We start from the raw sequence: 21,955 nt of genomic DNA, 5'->3' as shown, positions 1-21,955 counted from the left end.
CATCATTATCACATTGAGCTTTCCGTCGCACTTGCGGCCAAGTTATGGCATCGGTGCGGGAGCTACTCTGAGGAAATTCTCGGACCCTGATGCTGTTCTTTCACAAGCTGTAAGCAGCACCTTTACTGTGCCCACATACTGCTGCTAACAGAAGTTTGAAAATTAACCCATTGGGTGCAACGGGCAAGTGGAAGCCTTCCGCCAGAAAGAAATCGGGAAAGTGGAGTAATCGTGTGATTCAGTGCGGATAACGAAGCAAATCAGAACAAGGGGAAATAAAAAGGTGAAGCTAGCGTTTGCATTGCATAACATTGATAATGACAACCTGAGATGTCCTTCTTAAACTTGTATGTTTTTTATGTTTTTGTTCCTTGGCAGGTACTCGAGAAGCTATCAAACGTAAAAAGGATCCATTTGCGGACGTTATCACTAAAATTATGGAAGAAGTGGAATCTAAGGCCAGGAGCATTTACAACATCGGTAAACTGCAATGCTTTTTTTTGGATTTTGATGAAGTGGAAATGACGAAATCCTGCACGTTACATGGTTTTAAAAACATAGAACTAAACCAGATAATTTCATGAATGAAATTCTTTGATGGGTGAGATCACAACCTTATTTTCTGTATTAGCACAGGGGAGAGGTCGCCAGATTTTTGGACACTCAGGAAACCAAGGGATAGAGGGATCGGGCGGGATGGTGGAGTTGAGGCAGAAGTTCAGCCATGATATTGAACGGCAGAGCAAGCTCGAAGAGCTGAATTGCCTACTCCTTCTCCTATTTCTTATGTTCTTATGACAACTTAAAGGGATATTTTTACATTTGCAAAGTGTGTTTGATCGGACCAATTAGTGCAGGCTGGATGATCTGGATGAAAGAGTCCTTTTTTTTGCTAATTGTAGTCCATTTGGAAACATATTTAGGTGTTATTACGAATAGGAAACTGAGGAAATCTATGTCACTGTGTGATGAATTGCAGCATTCTACACCTGTTGTTTACCCATGACTGATCGTTTTGTCAGGAGGATGGGGGTAGCATTTGAAGACATAGCTTATCCTGCCTAAATCTCAGGTTCTGATCAGAGGAGGTGCTGCTTTTTGCAATGCGATGAAGCGCCTCTCTTAGCACTTATTTTGTCCTCACAGACGACTTGTTGCACGTGCAGAATCGAAACCGAGGGACACAAAAGTATGAGCAGTGGATTATCGAGGTGCAGAAAAAGTGCAAAGTTCTCCAAATGGAAGATGTGGAAGAGGAAAGGCGAATTTGTCGGGCACTTTTCACTTACACCGAGCACTTGCGGGTGAGGGGAGCTTGTACTGCTGTCACATCACCGGCCATCAATGGGGTTCTGTATGTATGTGCGCGTGTGAGATCGGTTTCTAACTTTTTAATTTCAGACTCAACCATTTGCAGAGCTTGAATTCAAGGATAATATGGTTTTCTGTACAGTGGTATATTTTTATCTAATTTTAAAATGTAAATGTTTGGATATATAACTCCACAAGTAATCTGTTCATTGCATAAGCTCTGATGATTTTATATTGTTGTACTACAGGCCAGCAACATTCCCATTAAACTGTGCAGGTGCCGTGCAGGCCGCACACAGGCTTTTAAATGGGAACAATTGTGCAAGCACGAAAATTTGAATGGGCCCACAGCCACTTAAAGAGGCCCCCAAAAATTAGGGGGAACATTGCAGGCCTTCAGCTGACGAGGCCCTAAGCTCTCGAATTCCCTTCCTAAGCATCTTCGGCTCTCTACCTCTCTCCTCCTTTAAGATGCTCCTTAAAGCCTACCTCTTTGCCCAAGCTTTTGATCACCTATCCCAATATCTCCTTGTGTGGCTCGGTGTCAAAATTTGTTAGTAAAACGCTTCACAGGAGCGATTATCAATGTTAAAGGCCATTATCAATGCAACTCGTTGTTCATTTATTAGAATCTATTGTTTGTTGCACGATTTCAAAACACCCAGCACTTTCTTATTCATCTCTTGATGGTCATGCAATGAATTCTCCAATTACTTTGGTAGTTTTATTGTAAATGTTATTAACTAGTCTTCTATATATATATATATATATATATCAGTAATTAACTTTTAGCATTGTTGTTGCCAATTTAAGTGTATCTAAGGGTTAAATCATGGCAGGAGAGCTTGGACACGTGTTATGCTCCTCCTGTGCTATGTGGGAAGTCAGGAACACTTCCGGTGTCCCTGACGACTACGTGTGCGGGAAGTGTGTCCGCCTCCAGCTCCTGACAGACCGCACTGCGGGTGGATTCACTCTGGAGCATACACGATGCTGAAAATGACGTGACTAGCACGTTTCGTGAGTTGGTCTTATCACAGGTAAAGGGTCCACAGCCAGATAGGGAATGGAAGACCAACAGGAAGGTAGTGCAGGCGTCCCCTGCGGTCATCCCCCTGCAAAACAGATACACTGCTTTGGGTAAAGTTGCGGGGGATGACTCCTCAGGGGAGAGCAGCAGCAGCCAAGTTCATGGCACCGTGGCTGGCTCTGCTGCACAGGAGGGCAGGAAAAAGAGTGGGAGAGCGATAGTGATGGGGGATTCAATTGTAAGGGGAATAGATAGGCGTTTCTGCGGCCGCAACTGAGACTCCAGGATGGTATGTTGCCTCCCTGGTGCAAGGGTCAAGGATGTCTCGGAGCGGGTGCAGGACATTCTGAAAAGGGAGGGTGAACAGCCAGTTGTCGTGATGCATATAGGTACCAACGATATAGGTAAAAAACGGGATGAAGTCTTACGAGACGAATTTAGGGAGGTAGGAGTTAAATTAAAAAGTAGGACCTCAAAAATAGTAATTTCAGGATTGCTACCAGTGCCACGTGCTAGTCAGAGTAGGAATCGCAGGATAGCTCAGATGAATACGTGGCTTGAGAAATGGTGCAGAAGGGAAGGATTCAAATTCCTGGGACATTGGAACTAGTTCTGGGGGAGGTGGTCTGCACCTGGGCAGGATCGGAACCAATGTCCCACGGGGAATGTTTGCGAGTGCTATTGGGGAGGAGTTAAACTAATATGGCGGGGGATGGGAACCTATGCAGGGAGACAGAGGGAAATAGAAGGGGGGCAAAAGCAATAGATAGAAAGGAGAATAGTAAAAGTTGGAGGGCAGAGAAACCCAAAGCAAAAAGGGCCACATTACAGCAAGATTCAAAAGGGGCAAAGTGTGTTAAAAAGACAAGCCTGAAGGCTCTGTGCCTCAATGCGAGGAGTATTCGGAATAAGGTGGATGAATTAACTGCAGATAGCAATTAACAGATATGATGTGATTGGCATCACGGAGACATGGCTCCAGGGTGACCAAGGCTGGGAACTCAACATCTGAGGGTATTCAGCATTTAGGAAGGATAGACAGAAAGGAAAAGGAGGCAGGGTGGTGTTGCTGGTTAAAGAGGAAATCAATGCAATTGTAAGGAAGGACATTAGCCTGGATGATGTGGAATCGGTATGGGTGGAGCTGCGGAATTCCAAAGGGCAGAAAACGCTAGTGGGAGTTGTGTATAGACCACCAAATAGTAGTAGTGAGGTTGGGGACAGCATCAAAGAAGACATAAGGGATGTGTGCAGTAAAGGTACAGCAGTAATCATGGGCGACTTTAATCTACATATAGATTGGGCTAACCTAACTGGTAGCAATGCGGTGGAGGAGAATTTCCTGGAGTTTTCTAGACCAATATGTCGAGGAACCAACCAGGGAGCTGGCCATCCTCGACTGGGTGATGTGTAAGGAGAAGGGACTAATTAGCAATCTTGTTGTGCAAGGCCCTTTGGGGAAAAGTGACCATAATATGGTAGAATTCCTTAAGATGGAGAGTGACAAAGTTAATTCGGAAATTAGGGTCCTGAACTTAAGAAAAGGTAACTTCGACGGTATGAGGCGTGAATTGGCTAGAATAGACTGGCAGAGGATACTTAAAGGGTTGTCGTTGGATAAGCAATGGCAAACATTTAAAGATCACATGGATGAACTTCAGCAATTGTACATCCCTGTCTGGAGTAAAAATAAAACGGGGAAGGTGGCTCAACCATGGCTAACAAGGGAAATTAAGGATAGTGTTAAAACCAAGGAAGAGGCATATAAATTGGCTAGAAAAAGCAACAAACCTGAGGACTGGGAGAAATTTAGAATTCAGCAGAGGAGGACTAAGGGTTTAATTAAGAAGGGGAAAATAGAGTACGAGAGGAAGCTTGCAGGGAATATAAAAACTGACTGCAAAAGCTTCTATAAATATGTGAAGAGAAAAAGATTAGTAAAGAGAAACGTAGGTCCCTTGCAGTCGGATTCAGGTGAATGTATAATGGGGAACAAAGAATTGGCAGACCAATTGAACCAATACTTCGGTTCTGTCTTCACAAAGGAAGATACAAATAACCTTCCGAATGTACTAGGGGACAGTGGGTCTAGTGAGAATGAGGAACTGACAGATATCCTTATTAGGCGGGAAATTGTGTTGGGGAAATTGATGGAATTAAATCCCTGGGTCCTGATAGTCTGCATCCCAGAGCACTTAAGGAAGTGGCCCTAAAAATAGTGGATGCATTGGTGATCATTTTCCAACCATCTATTGACTCTGGATCAGTTCCTATGGACTGGAGGGTAGCTAATGTAATGCCACTTTTTAAAAAAGGAGGGAGAAAGCGGATAATTATAGACCGGTTAGCCTGACATCAATAGTGGGGAAAATGTTGGAATCAATCATTAAGGATGAAATAGCAGCCCATTTGGAAAGCAGTGACAGGATCGGACCGAGTCAGCATGGATTTATGAAAGGGAAATCATGCTTGACGAATCTTCTGGAATTTTTTGAGGATGTAACTAGTAGAGTGGACAAGGGAGAACAAGTGGATGTGGTGTATTTGGACTTTCAAAAGGCTTTTGACAAGGTCCCACACAAGAGATTGGTGTACAAAATCAAAGCACATGGTATTGGGGGTAATGTACTGACATAGATAGAGAACTGGTTGGCAGACAGGAAGCAGAGAGTCGGGATAAACGTGTCCTTTTCAGAATGGCTTGCAGTTACTAGTGGGGTGCCGCAGGGCTCAGTGCTGGGACCCCAGCTCTTTACAATATACATTAACGATTTGGATGAATAGAGTGTAATATCTCCCAAGTTTGTGGATGACACTAAACTGGGTGGCGGTGTGAGTTGTGAGGAGGACGCTAAGAGGCTGCAGGGTGACTTGGACAGGTTAGGTGAGTGGGCAAATACATGGCAGATGCAGTATAATGTGGATAAATGTGAGGTTATCCATTTTGGGGGCAAAAACACGAAGGCGGAATATTATCTGAATGGCGGCAGACTAGAAAAAGGGGAGGTGCAACAAGACTTGGGTGTCATGGTTCATCAGTCACTGAAAGTGGACACGGAGGTACAACAGGCGGCAAAGAAGACAAATGGTATGTTGGCCTTCATAGCTAGGGGATTTGAATATAGGAGCAGGGAGATCTTACTGCAGTTGTACAGGACCTTAGTGAGGCCTCACCTGGAATATTGTGTTCAGTTTTGGTCTCCTAGTCTGAGGAAGGACATTCTTGCTATTGAGGGAGTGCAGCGAAGGTTCACCAGACTGATTCCAGGGATGGCTGGGCTGTCATATGAGGAGAGACTGGATCAACTGGGCCTTTATTCACTGGCGATAGAAGGATGAGAGGGGATCTCATAGAAACATACAAGATTCTGACGGGACTGGACAGGTTAGATGCAGGAAGAATGTTCTCGATGTTGGGGAAATCCAGAACCAGGAGACATAGTCTTAGGATAAGGGGAGGCCATTTAGGACTGAGATGAGGAGAAACTTCTTCACTCGGAGAGTTGTTGACCTGTGGAATTCCCTGCCGCAGAGAGTTGTTGATGCCAGTTCATGGGATATATTCAAGAGGGAGTTAGATATGGCCCTTACGGTTAAGGGGATCAAGGGGTATGGAGAGAAAGCAGGAAAGGGGTACTGAGGGAATGATCAGCCATGATCTTATTGAATGGTGGTGCAAGCTCGAATGGCCTACTCCTGTACCTATTTTCTATGTTTCTCCTTTACTAGTTTATTTATAACCTGTCCTCGTCCTTAGAAATACAACGACGCTCTGATTATCAATGATGATGCCCGCACCAAAGACGCAGTAGATTATCTCGAGCAATTTTTTAATAATGTGAAAGGAGGCAGATATGATTTGACGGAGCAGGGACTTACCGCATTATTTGAAGGTAAAAATAATAATTATGCTTTAATTATAGATCAAGCTTTGTATTTTTCATATTCATAGGGGGTGAAATTGCATCGTGTCCCGTTTGGGGGTGGTAACATCCAAGAGACGGGACATTTTGTGCCAGGCGCGGAAGTCCCGACCTGCTGGAAAAATTCGGGTTACCAACCCCGAAAGGAAGTGGAGCACAAAATAATGCACTCCACTTCTTTTCTGGGGTGGTAGTGAGGTGGACAGGTCAAGAGCGGGATGCAGCGCCATGTACTTGGCCATGTAGTGCTGCCGCATAAGAGCTGCTCTTCGCTTCATTAAAGTAGAGGGACCAAGCTGCAAACTCTGCAGGGATGAACCCGGTCTCCATGGACCACCAGTGAGTGGGGGAGCTATACTAACAGCTTGGCACTCAAGCAGAGTGCTAGGTTAAACGATCGCGGCACAGACCCCGTGATTGGGGCGCCAAAGAAAAACAGCAGGTTTTAAAAAAAAACTTGGCCACCACCTCCCCTTTAAGTAGTGCGCCATGAGCGGCCTGTAGCCCTGTTCATGTCTCCTGAGGCTGTCGTTGAAGCATCGCCCAGTGCAACTTTAGGGGGCGCTCCCCAATATTTGTTCCGGGACAAAAATGAGGCGCTGTGCACAGTGATGGCGTTGTCATTGCCGGCATAGCGGAGCAGAGCGTTACGGGTTACCGTCGCCGCTGCTAAACTCCGCGGAATTTAGCAGGAGTCATTCGTGGCACCGCGCCCAGGCGGAAAGTCATTTATGCTAACATGAGGCACAAGGAGGCCATAAAGCTTTAAGAAAAGTCTTATTTTTGGTCGTCCCATGTTTTGGCTGGGGGTGGCTATCGGGTTTTGTTGGGATTAACCCTAGAATCAGCCTCAATTTTAAAATTCTCATCCTCGTTTACAAATCCCTCCATGGCCTTGCCCCTCCCTATTCTGTAACCTCCTCCAGCTGTATAACCCTCTGAAATCTCTGCGCTCATCCAAGCACAACATCGTCCATTGTCGTATTTTAGCTACATCGGTAAATCTCATTTTTTGTTTTGTGTCCTTAGAGAAGAAACAGCAACTGCTGGAAATCGATGCCGACCCAGCTAATGAGAATCCCAAGCTGAGTGAAGTCAAGAGCATTCTGAGTGAGGAATACCACAACAATCCGAAGAGCAAAACCATTCTCTTTGTTAGAACAAGAGCTCTTGCGGATGTAAGCTCCCCATTTAGTAACATCCATGAGAATGCATTTATTATCGGAGTGAGTGTTGACACCACTTTGCCAGCTAGTGAGTTGGAGGCTGGAGTGGGACTTGCAGCAAACAGAGTCTATTCATATAGAAAAGAGAGTCTATTTAAACAAGAATCTCTATGCACTACAGCAAACAGAGCTCGTGACCAAAACTACAGAAAAGTCTCCCCATAAAAGCAGGATTATTTCTCCAGCCAAAAACGCAGTGAGTGGAGGAGAGTTATTCAATACAAAGTGTGTGTAAAATTAATCCCCATCACATACAGCAGTGCGGTTGGATGGGGAAATTACCCAATCATCTTCATTCTGGCCGGAATAATGTTGTCACTATACGCAGACTTTATTCATCAGCAGATTCAGTAGGAAGAACCAGTTTGGCCAGAATAAGTTCCACAGTCGTGGTTCTGGAAACCCTTGTAGAATGAGCAGTTTTACATCCTTTCTTTTGAAAATCTGGTGTTGAATTATCAAACATCAAAGCCAATCCGTCAGTTTGCAGTCCTATAACTGTCTGCATTGTTTCTTATCAGTTATTTTAGATATAATCTTACGAAAGCTCAATTTTGTTCTGGCTAACACATGTTTTTTTTCTCTCTGCATTCTGGACAATATAGAATAGAATCGTAGAATAGTACAGCACAGAAGGAGGCCATTCGGCCCATCGAGTCTGCGCCGGCTCTTTCGAAGAGGAATCCAGTTAGTCCCACTCCCCCGCTCATTCCCCATATCCCTGCAATTTTTTCTCCAAGCATTTATCCAATTCCCTTTTGAAAGCTATTATTGAATTTGTATCCACCACTCTATTGGGTAGTGCATTCCAAATCCTAACCACTCGTTGCGTTTTTAAAAAAAAAACAGTCGCTTCTGGTTCGTTTGCCAATCACCTTAAATCTGCGCCCTCTGGGTATCAACTCTTCAGCCATTGGAACCAGTTTCTCTTTATTTATTCGATCTAAACCCATCATGATTTTAAATACCTCCATCAAATCTCCTCTCAGCCTTCTTTACTCTAAGGAGAACAACTCTAGTTTATCCACGTAACTGTAATCCCTCATCCCTGGAAGCATTCTAGTAAATCTCTTCTGTACCCTCTCCAAAGCCTTCACGTCCTTCCTAAAGTGTGTGCCCAGTCTGTGCAACCTGATCTCAGTCAAGCTGGCAACTGTTCTTTACCGAGAAAGTGAAGGTTTCATTCAAGTCCATTATTTTAGTTGTCTATAGAACAAGTATCAAAAGTCCAAAATCCTTCAACAGTTTAGCCTAAAAACTGCAAGATTCCCTTACTTTCCTCCATTTTGATCTTATTTCTTTTACAATTTATTCCCAAACTTGCTGTCATCCAGCCAGTACTACTTGGTTTACTTATCCTTCTCTTCCAATCTCTCCAATTTCATTCTTCATTCGTCTTAGTCAGTCACCAACATAAAGAGATTGGGCTACTCAAGTACCATGAGTGAGGTAGTCATTTCAATGAGGTGTGGGGGGGGGGGGCAGTGAAACAGTAGGTAATCTGCCTGTTATCTCACCTCAAGCCTAAGTTGAAAGCTCCACATATGTTGTCAAAGTGGTAGAGAAAGTGAAATTAAACAATAAAAGGGAATTAAAATAACAAATTCCTATTCTTCTCATTATTTGTATTATTTTTGTTAGGCAAGGTTATGGAACCAAGGCAGGTAGATGGACTTAAGATACAGATCAGCCATGATCTAATTGAATGGCGGAACAGGCTCGAGGACCTGTCCCTATTCCTATTATGTTTGCTGTAGAAAGTAGACATTTCCTTAAATATTTGAATTTTATATTTAAATCTTATTTGAAATCAGATACAGGAAAAAGTGAAATCCATCTAAATTAGGTTCTGGTGTTGTTTGGGGAGAAGAGTCTGTACATGAGGCATGTTTACATTAATTTAAACGTGTACATTACTTTCCTCTTTACATACAGGCATTAAGAAAGTGGTTACAAGAGAGCCGGGCACTGACATTCTTACAACCGGAAATGTTGTTGGGGAGATCCAAGAGCTCTGGTAATTTTATCTGCTGTGCAATTATAATAGATTTTTAATATGGTGATAAAGTTATACACTCAATACACAGATTTTGTAATTTAAGTTTAAGAAAGTTGAAATTATGAAAGGGTTTTGAAGGGGTAAATAAGGAGAAACTGTTTCCATTGACGGGAGGGTGGTAACCAGAGGACATAGATTTAAGAGAATTTGAAAAAGAATGATGCGAGTTGTGATGATCTGGAATGCGTTGCCTGAAAGGGCGGTGGAAGCAGGTCCAATAGTGACTTTCAAATGGGAATTGGCTATAAACTTGAAGTAAAAATTTGCAGGGCTATGGGAAAAGAGCAGGGGAGTGGGATTAATTGGATAGCTCTTTAAAGAGCCGGCACGGACATGATGGGCCAAATAGCCTCCTCCTGTGCTGTATGATTCTGTGTGTTCCTAGTGTGGTCACTAAGTACTCTCCACTGCATTTGCTGAAATCAAACACATTTGATTGCTGCACAAAAAGGAACATTTTTAATCTATACCCGGTAGTAAAAAAAATTCTAATAGGCAAATATTACAATACAAGGGTCTAGCGCTAAAATACTTCTTGTTAATTTACTTCCACCCTCTCTGAACATAACAACAGGAGTAGGCCCCTCAAGCCTGTTCCGCCATTCAATTAAAGAAATACTTACATTTATATAGCACCTTTTACGACCTCGGGATGTCCCAAGACGCTTTACAACCAATGAATATGAAAAGAAACTGAGCTCTTTTGAGTAACAATTTCACATCAAAACTCGTCAACATTTTTTTTTTAACTCCAGTGAATCGAGATTAGAGAAACAAAGGGACTAATAAAAAGACTTTCATTTATATCGTGCTTTTCACGACCTCAAGATGTCCCAAAGCACTTTACATCCAATGAAATATTTTTGAAGTGTAGTCACCGTTGTAATGTAGGAAGCACGGCAGCCAAATCTGCACACAGCAAACTCCCATAAACCGCAATGAGATAATGACCAGATTATCTGTTTGTGATGTGACTGATCTGTATTTTAACTCCATCTACCCTTAATACCTGCAATCCTTAATACCCTTACCCAACAAAAATCTATCAATCACAGTTTTGACATTTTCTATTGGCCCCCAGCCTCAACAGCTTTTTGGGGGAGAGAGTTCCAGATTTCCACTGCCCTTTGTGTGAAGAAATGCTTCCTGACATCACCCCTGGCTCTAATTTTAAGGTTATGCCCCCTTTGTTCTGGACTCACCATGCCAGAGGAAATAGTTTTTCCCTATCTACCCTATCAACTCCTTTAATTATCTTAAACATCTCAATTACATCTGGTGCTGAGCAAAACAATCTGTTGTAATGAGGAATGTTCCATTTGTTGGAACCTCACTGATCAGATTCTGTAAGTTTCTTTCTGTAACATCGGCGCTGCACCTCAGGCAGGAAAAATTGCAAATAGATTTTTCCAAAAACAAAGGATGACAATCATCTAGAGTTTCACAGCTGGTGTGGTGGTGTATTTGGAACATTGCTTTATTTCATGTGTAGCACAGTTCATGTTTGGACTGGAAGCAGAGGATTACAATGTACTATTCCAGTTACCTCCCTTATACAGAAGTACTGATCCCAGGGGACGTTTAGCATTTTAGAACGATACAACACAGGAAACCATTTGGCCCATTGTGCCCAGGCTGGCTCTTTGAAAGAGCTATCCAATTAATCCCACTCCCCTGGACTTTCCCCAGAGCTCAGCAAATGTTTCCTTTTCAAGTATTTATCCAATTCCCTTTTGAAGATTACAATTGAATCTACTACCTTCCAGATCATCATAACTCGCTGCATAAAACAAAAGTTTCCTCATGTCCCCTCTTGTTCTTTTGCCAATCACCTTAAACCTATTTCCTCTGGATACTAACCCTCCTGGTAACTAGAAGCAGTTCTTGGCAGTTTCATTATAATTTAATAGTGTTTAACTTTTTAAAATGCAACATTTTGTGGGCTAATCTTCACTTGATTTTAAATGCTGCACGTGAAGAAATTAAAACTATTTTATATTAGAATCATTATCACACTCAACAGATTATCTCTGTGTAGCTTTTAATTCTGAACTTACGACCTGTAAATGATATATTTAAAACAATTGCGATAGCTGTGGTTCAGTTGGTCGCACTCTCACCTCTGAGTCAGAAGGTTGTGGGTTCAAGTCCCATTCCAGAGACTTGAGCACAAAAATCTAGGCCGACACTCCCAATGTAGTATGGAGGTGCCGTCTTTCAGTTGAGACATTAAATCTATTCTTTCAGGTGGATGTAAAAGATCCCAGGACACTATTTCAAAGAAGAGCAAGGGAGTTCTCCCTGGCAGTCCTGGCCAATATTTACCCCTTACTCAGCATCACAAAAAAAAAGATTATCTGGTCATTATCATATGCTTTATATTCTAAAAAAGATAGAGAGGCACTGGAAAGGGTGTGGAGAAGATTTACAAGGATGATACCAGAAATGAGAGGGTACACATATCAGGAAAGGATGAACAGGCTGGGTCTCCTTTCTCTTGAAAAGAGATGGTGACCTAATAGAGGTCTTTAAAATCATGAAAGGTTTTGAGAGAGTAGATAGTGTTTTTCCACCTGTGGGGAAGAGCAAAACTAGAGGCCATCATAAGATAGTCACCAAAAAAATCAAATAGGGAATTCAGAAGAAACTTCTTTACCCAGAGAGTGTTGAGAATGTGGAACACACTACCACAGGGGTGGTGAATAATATAGATGCATTTAAGGGGCAGCTAGATAAGCATACGAGGTAGAAAGGAATAGAGTGTCATGCTGATGGGGTTAGCTGAGGAAAGACAGGAGGAGGCTCGAGTGGAGAATAAACACTGGCATGGACTGGTTGGGCCGAATGGACTGTTTCTGTGCTGTATGTCCTATGTAATCACATTGCTGTTTCTGGGAGTTTGCTGGGTGCAAAATTGGCTGCCACGTTTCCCTACTTTACAACAGTGACTGCACATCAAAAGTACTTAATTAACTGTAAAGCACTTGGGGACATCCTGATGTCATGAAAAGCAAGTCTTTTTTTAATGCGAAGCCATAGCCATATACTTTTGAATCTGAGGAACCACTCTAATGAGGAAGGTAACTTATGTACAATAGCTGTATTGGGCTAGAAAAGTTGATATAATCTACATCTGCTATTGTAGTATGCAACAATAACAACTTGCATTTATATAGTGTCCTTATCATAGTAAAACATCCCAAGGTGCTTCACAAGAGCGTTAGTAAACAAAATTTGACATCTAGCCATGAGTTTTTAAAAAAAACTTTGTTCATGGGATGTGGGTGTCACTGGCAAGGCTGGCATTTAGTGCCCCTCCCAACTGCCCTTGAGAAGGTGCTGGTGAGCTGCCTTCTTGAACTGCTGCATTGGGACAGGTGACCAAAAGTTTGGACAAAGGTAGGTTTTAAGGAGTGTCTTAAAAAGGAGGGGAGAGGTTCAGGGAAGGAATTCCAGAGCTCAGGGACTAGGCAGCTGAAGGCACGGCCGCGAATGGTGGAACCAGTAAAATCGGGGATGCGCAAGAGATCAGCATTGGAGGAGCGCAGAGATCTTGCGGTTTTGGACTGGAGGAAGCTGCAGAGATAGAGCTGGAGCATTTATTGGAAAGGTTTTATTCTCTTTGAACCGAACACAGTACAAGGTGTTCGAGGAATTAATTGTTTTATCAATGCATATATTGTGTTTTACAGGAATGACTCTACCCTTACAAAAAGACGTGTTGACTTCATTTAAAGACGATTCTGGGAGCAACATCCTTGTGGCAACGTCTGTTGCTGATGAAGGAATCGACATTGCTCAGTGTAACCTTGTACTGTTGTACGAGTATGTGGGCAACGTTATAAAAATGATCCAAACAAGAGGTAAGATCATTGACGAAGTAAGTTGCGATTAACTGATCCTTCCTCCTACATGTGTCCTGTTATTTTGTAACAAGCGATGTGGACATTCTGCTACATTAGAGGCACAACATAAATGTACGTTGTTGAGCATGGGTCAAAGTGACAAAGCTGACTATAAATTACCAGTCTCACTCAGGGCAGCAAAAGCTGGCTAATGTGGGAAGTGAAGCGCTGCTCGTTCAGTCAGGATTGTGTCTATGCACTACATGACATGAGGCAGGCATGTTTGACTACTAATACTAGGTACTAAATGTGGGAAGCTGTTAGAAAATAATATTAAACGTCATAGCAGTAGTAGAATTTGCTATGCCTTCACTGTACCAAAATGCTGGAATATTGTTTTCAATTCAGTTTAAAGCCATCATTAAACCTCTCTCCCTAAAATTCTTGCCTCACATCACGCGCTTGAAAGTGGTACACTTGCACCAGATTGATTCAAATATGATACATGAAATGGCAACAGATTGGAGAACGTATCATAATTTGTTGCATTAGACAAACAGATGAATAGAAATAATGAATTCTCTGTCCCAGAGGGCTGTGGATGCTTAAGGCGTTGAGTATATTCAAGACAGAGAGCGATAGATTTTTGGATACTAAGGGAATCAAGGGATATGTGGAGTTAAGGTCAAAGATCAGCCATAATGAATGGCAGAGCAGGCTCAAAGAGCTGTTTGGCCTACTCCTGCTCCTATTTCTCATGTTCTTGTGTATCGCTTCAGTAATGTTTAGGTGCGGTTAAAGAAGCTGAATGCAAAGCAGTTTTAGATGCTCGTCAACACTGAAATCAACGGAGTGTAAATGGGATCAGTTCTTAGAATGGGCGGTGATCCGCTCTGCTCCGAGGTGGTAAGGATTGAAATCTATTGGCACCATTCCTTCTGAAATGAGCATGTTTCATAACTGGAGTGATGCAATTTAAGCAAGGGTGAGCCAGTCCTGTCCTCACTTGGCACTCTGCAGGACAGAGCATGTTTATACTCTGCAACGCTCAGTCTGGATACTAAACCGAGACTGACTAAATCTACCCAACAGTTTGTAAGCTGGCAGCTACTGCTCAAACTGCTCCTACCCATGCTTGTGTGAATTAAATCATGTCTGTTCCTGCTGGTGCCCCAGCTATCTGTTTTACTGGTAGGGCAGAGGGAGTACTGTTTGATGTTCTAAGCAGGAACTCCGCACACGGAGTACTATTCCAGTGGTTCTCAAACTGTTTTGGTTGAAGGACTCCTTTTCAAATTGATTACTAATCATGGACCCCCCCCCCCCTCAAGTGCTGCATGTAAAGAGTGTTTTCCTAATGCTTTCAAGGAAACAGTTATTTACTTACAGACATCAGAGAGATGGGTGTGCCTGCTCACCACCAATTCTGGGTACTACTAGCCATGTGTGCTGGACAAGTTTTAAAGCTGTCAGCAGGCTGGCCACGATGAGTGAGGGCACGAGCATTCCTGCACCTGCTGGAAGCATGACTCACCGCCATCCAGTCCCACTGACATGTTCTGTAACAGCTGCACCATGGGACTGTACTTGTTTCAGTGAATATGTTCAGGCATGTGTTTGAAAGGCCCCACAGGCACTCTTATCATGTGTCGGGAGGATGTCACAGGTTCGCAGCGCCAGGGAGAGGAATCGGCTCGACCGGCAGGGAGCACCCGTTGCAAAGTGAGTGAGAGCTGTGAGGAGGTAGGCCCAGCCAGTGAGAATAATTCACTAGAACGAAATCAGTGTCTGTTTTATAAAAAGAGCAGGCTTGAAATTACCTCTGGTCACAGACCTCTGGAAAGTCTACGGCCCCCATTTAAGAAACACTACTATTTCAATTAATTTTCCTTGTCTGTATACAGTATTTCAGGACAATCAGTTGCAAACCAATTCTGGCCTCTTGCACATCACTGCTTTCCTTTGCTTCACCATTGGCAGCCGTGCCTTAGCCCTAAGCTCTGGAATTCCCTCCCCAAACCACTCCGCCTTTCTACCTATCTCTCCTCTTAAGCTGCTCCTTAAAACCTTCCTCTTTTGACCAAGTTTTTAGTCACCTGTCCTAATATTGCCATTGATGTCAAATTTTGTTTGTTAACACTCCTATTTTACTATGTTAAAGGCACTATATAAAGCTAGTTATTGTTGTTATGTACCTCTTCATGGTCCCCTCTCATATATCTCCTTTCAAGGCTGAAGAGTCCCAAGTTTATCTAACCATTTCTCATAACTCGAAAGTCAGGATTTATGTGAATCAATCATTAAAATTATGAAAGTGCTCCAGAATGGTTTGAAATGCCCGCTTTTAATATTTCAATTCTTTTGAAGCCAAGATTTTCTGATTATTCATATGTGGCATCATCAATTGAAGATTTTATTGTTGATTAAATATATCATGCCGATGGAAGGTCAACTGATTTCAATCTGAGCATTGCACCAATTTAATCGGGTTGCACATGCCCAGACGAGTAGCCATCAATCTATCTAGTCACTGAAACAAACCAATTTGAAACATGAATAACAAACCAATCTGAGCCGGATGACCAGAATGAATTGGAGATCAGATGGTAGATTTTGATCTCGCGACCACTCCCAGTTAAAAATAAAATGAGCAAAGATGAACATTGCCAAATACAACCCAAATGTGAGCTTGGCTCGGGGAAGGTGCTCCTCTCTGAAGCTCTGCGTACCTGTTCAGATGGGTGCACAAGATCCCATTACTCTCTATCACAGCAGAGCTCCTTGTATCCTGGTCAACATTTTTCCCCATCAACCAACATCGCCGAAACAGATTAACTTGCCATTTATCTTATTTGCTGGTTTACGGGATCTTGCCACGTGCAATAGGGTCGATAGGGTGAGGTGAAGTAGGGTGGGAGGGGGCTCGTGTGAAGCATAACCACCGGCATAGGTCTTGGGCCGAATGGCCTGTTTGTGCTGTAAATTCGATGTAATTCTATGTTGAGCTTGGTGATGCACTAATCCAGGATGCCTTTGGAATTTAACTTGCCTGGTATGGAAAGAGTGTAGAGATGTTATTTGGCAGTTGCTAATTCTTAGTTCCATGCAGTTGAGCAGTATGTCAGCTGGCTTGCATTTCCATTCGACAAGAATAATATCTCCAATGGAACATGAAGGACTTTGCACAATCAGCCTGGTACACCTACCAACTACCATTAATATCAATAATATTACTATTCACCATATGCACGTGGTGTGTTAAATGTTTTCCATTAACCTGCAAAAGGCAATTATATTAGCAGTTCACATCCTTAATTGGTGTACATGATGTTCACTTTGTAGCGAATGTGAAATGACAGGTCTGTTTGTTCCTGTTAAAGGTGAGATGTAAATGCAAGTTGTTGTTACAGGCCGTGGAAGAGCACAAGATAGCAAGTGCATTCTTATTACCAGCAAGAAAGAACAAATTGAGAAGGAAATGATCAATTCTGCACAGGAGATAATGATGTACAAGGCTATTCGTGACGTTCAACAGTTGGACCAAGCAACGTTTACCAAGAAGGTAATGCTGCTTATGGGCTATTGGAGCATAATTCTTAGTTAAACTGGTATATTCCATGTGGATCACCTGTGCAGACACCCTCACCCGTGAAGTTGGTGTGTTCCACTGCTCCTGTTTTCAAGATTTAGATTGTAACGTACCCATCCCTTTAGGCTTAAGTATACTGCATAGAATTGCATCGAATATACAGCACAGAAACAGGCCATTTGGCCCAACCAGTCCATTCCGCCGTTTATGTTCCACTCGAACCCTCTCCCATCCTTCGTCATCTGTCAGCATAATCCTCGATTGTCTAGTTGAATTTACACTGCCAGTCTGCTTTAGCTGAGGATGTGTCTGTGAGCCCTGGCTTAAACGCAAACCTACTCTTCACCTGCAAAAAAAAAAACTCCTGCAAATCTATTTTTTTTGTTTAAGTCCAACTAAAAGCTTTGGTGAGCTTCAAGTTCTAATAGCGTTTCATATAAAGATAATCAAAGGAAAGGTACATTGTCTGCTTGATGATCACCTTTTGCCTGAACTGTTTTGTAATGTTATTTTTGAGACAGAATCATGGACTCAATGGCCTGTACTGCTGTTTTACCCCTCACATGAGTTCCACAGCCTGATCCCACTCTGCTGCTTACTCCCCCATATCCTTTAATATTCCTTGTGGTCAATCAACAAATTCCAATTTAAGGACTCTGCTTCAACAATGGTTTGTGATGCAGAATTCTAAACATTGTTAGTGTCTTGCCAACCAATGGATTCAATCTCTCTCGAGCCATTAACTATTTACCCATATCCCTTCATAATCTTGAAGACCTCATCAGATCACCACTCAACATTCTCTGCTCCAGTGAAGTAACTTTTCTCTCAAAAACTGTATACCCTCATATCATTCAACATTGTTTTTATATACTTATAATGGAGTGCTCAGGACTGCACTCATTCCTCCAACTGTGGTCTGTCTTGTACAAGTTTAAAGGTTGCTTTTGTATTATGTGCCTCTAGCTACAAAACCAAGAATTCCATTTACCTTATTTACTTCTGCTGCCACCTTTTAATAATCTGCACACCAAGGTCCCTGTTCCATTTAAAGTTGATTTCCTTCCAAAATGTATTACTTTGTTGATCACCTATCTGCTCACATCCTACTGGCCTATATAAAATCCACCTGTTGTCTTTCATAGTGGCCAGAATTTGTCATACTTCCCTCTTTGGTGTCATTGGTAAATGTTGATACAATTCTTCAGCTCTATCTAATCCATTTAATCTGGCACAGAGCATCACGAAACAGTGAAACTTGCTCAAAGAATGCATCCATTGAGCAAAACCAATTTAGCCGTTTGATCAGATGATGTTGTTTTCAGTTTGGCTTTAAGTTATGACTATTCTGCAGTTAGAATCCTGATGTGCTACTGAACCACAAACAGCTGGATGGGTGTGAGGTTCAATCTCCAGTTTGTGCTGAGTAAATGGATCTTGGATGCGACAACAGTGCAATTGACCAGAAAAGGATAAAGTCAGCCAGGGTTCGGTCACCATCTCTATTTAAGAGCCCTGGGTGAAAGTGCATGGAGGATGGGAATCTTATCATATCTAGCAAATGATTTCCTCTATCTCAAGATTTTGTACTTTGTAACCTTTACTTTCTAATTAGAGGTGATGTCAGGAAGCACTTCTTCACACAGAGAAATGGAAATCTGGAACACTTTTTTCACCTCCCCCCACCCACCCACCCACCCACCCAAAAAAAACCTGTTGGCCTGGGAAATCAGTTGAACATTTAAAAACTGAGATGAATAGATTTTTGTTAGACACGAATATTAAGGGTTAAGTAACCAAGGTGGGTAGATGGAATTAAGATACAGATCAGCCATGATCTAATTGAATGGCGTAACAGGCTCAAAGGGCTGAATGGCCGCCTCCTGTTCCTACGTTAGAGACGTTAAAACTTTTTAAAACAACAGTTGAGAATGGTGCTCCTTGACTATTTCTCTTCCTGGGATGAGAGGGCTGTCTTATGAGGAGAGATTCTGTCAGACATCCAATTCTGGATGAGCAAAAATGTTCTCCAATTGAATAGTGGGAAGACCGAAGCCATTGTTTTTGGTCCCCGCCACGAACTCCATCCCGCTCAACTTCTGTCTAAGGCTGAACCTGACTGTTCGCAACCTTGGTGTCATATTTGACCCTGAAATGAGCTTTTGACCACATATCCGCAGCATAATTAAGACCACCTATTTCCAACTCCGTAACATCGCCTTTCTCTGCCCTTGCCTCAGCTCATCCGCTGTTGAAGCCCACATCCATGCCTTTGTTATCTCTAGACTTGACTATTCCAATGCACTCCTGGCTGGCCTCCCACATTCTATCCTAAGTAAACTAGAGGTGATCCAAAACTCAGCTGCCCGTGTCCTAACTCGCATCAAGTCTGGCTCACTCATCATCCCTGTGCTCGCTGACCTACATTGGGTCCCGGTTAAGCCATACCTCGATTTCAAAATTCTCATCCTTATTTTCAAATCCCGCGCCTCACCCTATCTCTGTAATCTCCTCCAGCCCCATAACCCCCACCCCCCCCCCAGAGATGTCTGCGCTCCTCTAATTCTGCCCTCCTTAGCATCCCCAATTATAAATTACTCAACCATTCGTGGCTATGCTTTCTGTTGCCTAGGCCCCAAGCTCTGGAACTCCCATAACCTCTTCTTCTTCTTCCTCCTCCTCCTAAGTGTTGTTGTTATATACTCTAGAGTTTAGAAGAATGAGAGGTGATCTCATTGAAACATATAAAATTGACAAGGGCAAATGCTGGGAGGATGTTTCCCCTGGCTGGAGAATCTAGAACTAGCAGTCACTGACGTAGAGAATTCCAAAGATTCACAGCCCTCTGAGGATTGTGGATGCTCAGTTGATGTAATCGAGGCGGAGATCAATAGATTATTGGGCACTAAGGGAATTAAGGGATAGGGTGGGAAAATGGAGTTGATGCAGAAAATCAGCCATGATCTTATTGAATGGCAGAACAGCCACGAGGGACATATGGCCTATTCCTATTTCGGGTCTCTAATTATGCAGCTATTTCTTAGGGTGAAAGTAATTGTGAGATGTGGTATGCTATTTGGGACTTGTGCAAAGAGCCAACCAGAAATCATTTGGACTTACTTATCCAATTGCAAATGGTCATAAAAAGATGCTGTAAGTAATTTATCTTAACCATCAATACAGTAACGTGGGTGTTTCAGCAGTGATATCATATTTGAAGTTTACCGATTTAAGAACTTAACAAAAAGGTACAACTTATTTTATACTATACAATTCTCTTCTCCAAGATTAACATAATTCAAGTGGATGACAAGAAAATGAGGGAATTGATGGTCAATGCTGTAAGTACGGACAAGCCAGCTGACAGTTATAAGCTACTTTGTGCAAAGTGCAAAGTTTATGCATGCAACTCCGATGACATCAGAATCATAGAGGTAAGTCAAGAATTTCGTAATCTACCTGACCATTAACGTTTTAAAAATTGTTCATAATCTCTAGCAAGACAACTATTTGATTCAAAATGGTAGGGGTTTTAATATACAACTACGTCAAGTGCATCGACATTTACAAAATCTGTAATTCATACCCAGAATCCAACTTCACCATCTAGATCTTAGTCAATAATTTTGGTTCTATATAAAAATATTGGAAAAAAACTAAAGTGGATCTGTCCACTCACCTAGTAATAAATAACTCATTTTGGATAGTTTGAGCGCTGCTAGCTAGAAATACAGGGGGACAGAATTTTATCTCATTTTACCAAAACTACCAATTTAGCACAGAACATTCACACCACAATTAATTGTATTGCGTCCAGTTATTTGTTGTGAGCGTTTGAATTCTGCACAAATGAGAAAATAACAATAGCCCTGAGAAAAGGACCATCACCTCGGATCCAGAGCAGAGGTCTGGTCTCATGGATCTCTAATGATTGAAAAAACTGCGCCCAAGGTGTAGAACACTGTTCGAGCAGCTTCAATTGAGATCCCATGAATAGTTGAACAGTGGCAACAACAAACATTGCAGCTGCCATCAATTGGAGAGCGCACGAAGGAAGTGTTCAGCTGTGTACACAGCCCTTCATAAAGAGACACCACTATCTGTAGTGCTGTGGCCTGGGAACAAGAACAGGACAGTGCAAAGTACAGCATCTATTGAACATCATGTTTCACTTTAACATCTGGTTTATAACATTGAACTCCTGCCATGGAGGCTGGTGGGGTGAAAAGTGAGGACAAGGAGAACCCTATTGTGGTTCTGGGAGGGACGGGAAGTGGCGAGAGCAAAAGTGCAGGAAATGGAGTGGACATGGTCGAGAGCCAAAAGACTAATCAGTAGCATTAGTATGGGAGGTGGCATCTTCAGAGCAGATGCGACAGAAACGGAGAAACTGGGAGAATGGAATGGAGTCTTTACAGGGAACGGGGTGGGAAGGTAAGTGTTGTCCAGGTAGCTGTGGGAGTCAGTGGGTTTATAGTGGATGTTTGTTGATAACCTATCCCCAGAAATGGAAACAGAAGAGTCGGAGATGGACCATGTGAAGGTCAGGGAAGGGTTGAAATTGGAAGCAAAGTGAATGAAATGTTTTAGTTCCGGGCGAGAGCAGGAAACAGCACCGATAGTCATCAATGTACCGGAAAAAGAAGTGAGGGAGAGGACCCGAGAAGGACTGGAACAAAGAATGTTCCACATATCCCATGAAAAGACAGACATAGATGGGCCCATGTGGGTTCCCATAGCAACACCTTATTAAAACTCCAAATTAAAAGGTATTACTGAGGGAACTCTCTGATCTCATCAAAAAAACATCACACTGCAATGAGAGGTCATCCTTTGTGTGACGGTTTCTCAGTAGAACGTGACTGAACAATAAGGGAAGGGTAGCAAGGGTTCCTTTATTTAGCTCTTTGGAACTAAGGTGGGTAGATGCAGCTAAGATACAGATCATCTATGATCTAATTGAATGGTGGAG

At 42.6% G+C, this 21,955-nt stretch overlaps 1 protein-coding gene across 4 annotated transcripts in view; it reads left to right on the top strand.

Annotated features, from left to right (window-relative positions):
• The window catches only part of rigi (RNA sensor RIG-I), a 159,659-nt gene that overhangs the window by 135,746 nt on the left and 1,958 nt on the right, over window positions 1-21,955 (top strand). For all 4 annotated transcript variants that reach the window (XM_070887816.1, XM_070887799.1, XM_070887808.1 and 1 more), the window contains 8 exons: window positions 379-480; window positions 1,147-1,304; window positions 6,099-6,234; window positions 7,294-7,442; window positions 9,426-9,507; window positions 13,242-13,412; window positions 16,805-16,956; window positions 20,271-20,417. In XM_070887816.1, the coding sequence (XP_070743917.1) occupies window positions 379-480; window positions 1,147-1,304; window positions 6,099-6,234; window positions 7,294-7,442; window positions 9,426-9,507; window positions 13,242-13,412; window positions 16,805-16,956; window positions 20,271-20,417 (1,097 nt within the window). The remainder of the gene's footprint in view (window positions 1-378; window positions 481-1,146; window positions 1,305-6,098; window positions 6,235-7,293; window positions 7,443-9,425; window positions 9,508-13,241; window positions 13,413-16,804; window positions 16,957-20,270; window positions 20,418-21,955) is intronic.

Source organism: Pristiophorus japonicus, chromosome 1, assembly GCF_044704955.1.
Source record: "Pristiophorus japonicus isolate sPriJap1 chromosome 1, sPriJap1.hap1, whole genome shotgun sequence".
Classification (NCBI taxonomy): domain Eukaryota; kingdom Metazoa; phylum Chordata; class Chondrichthyes; family Pristiophoridae; genus Pristiophorus; species Pristiophorus japonicus.
Note: the sequence above shows the minus strand (reverse complement) of the source record. Positions and strands in the feature narration are given on the sequence as shown.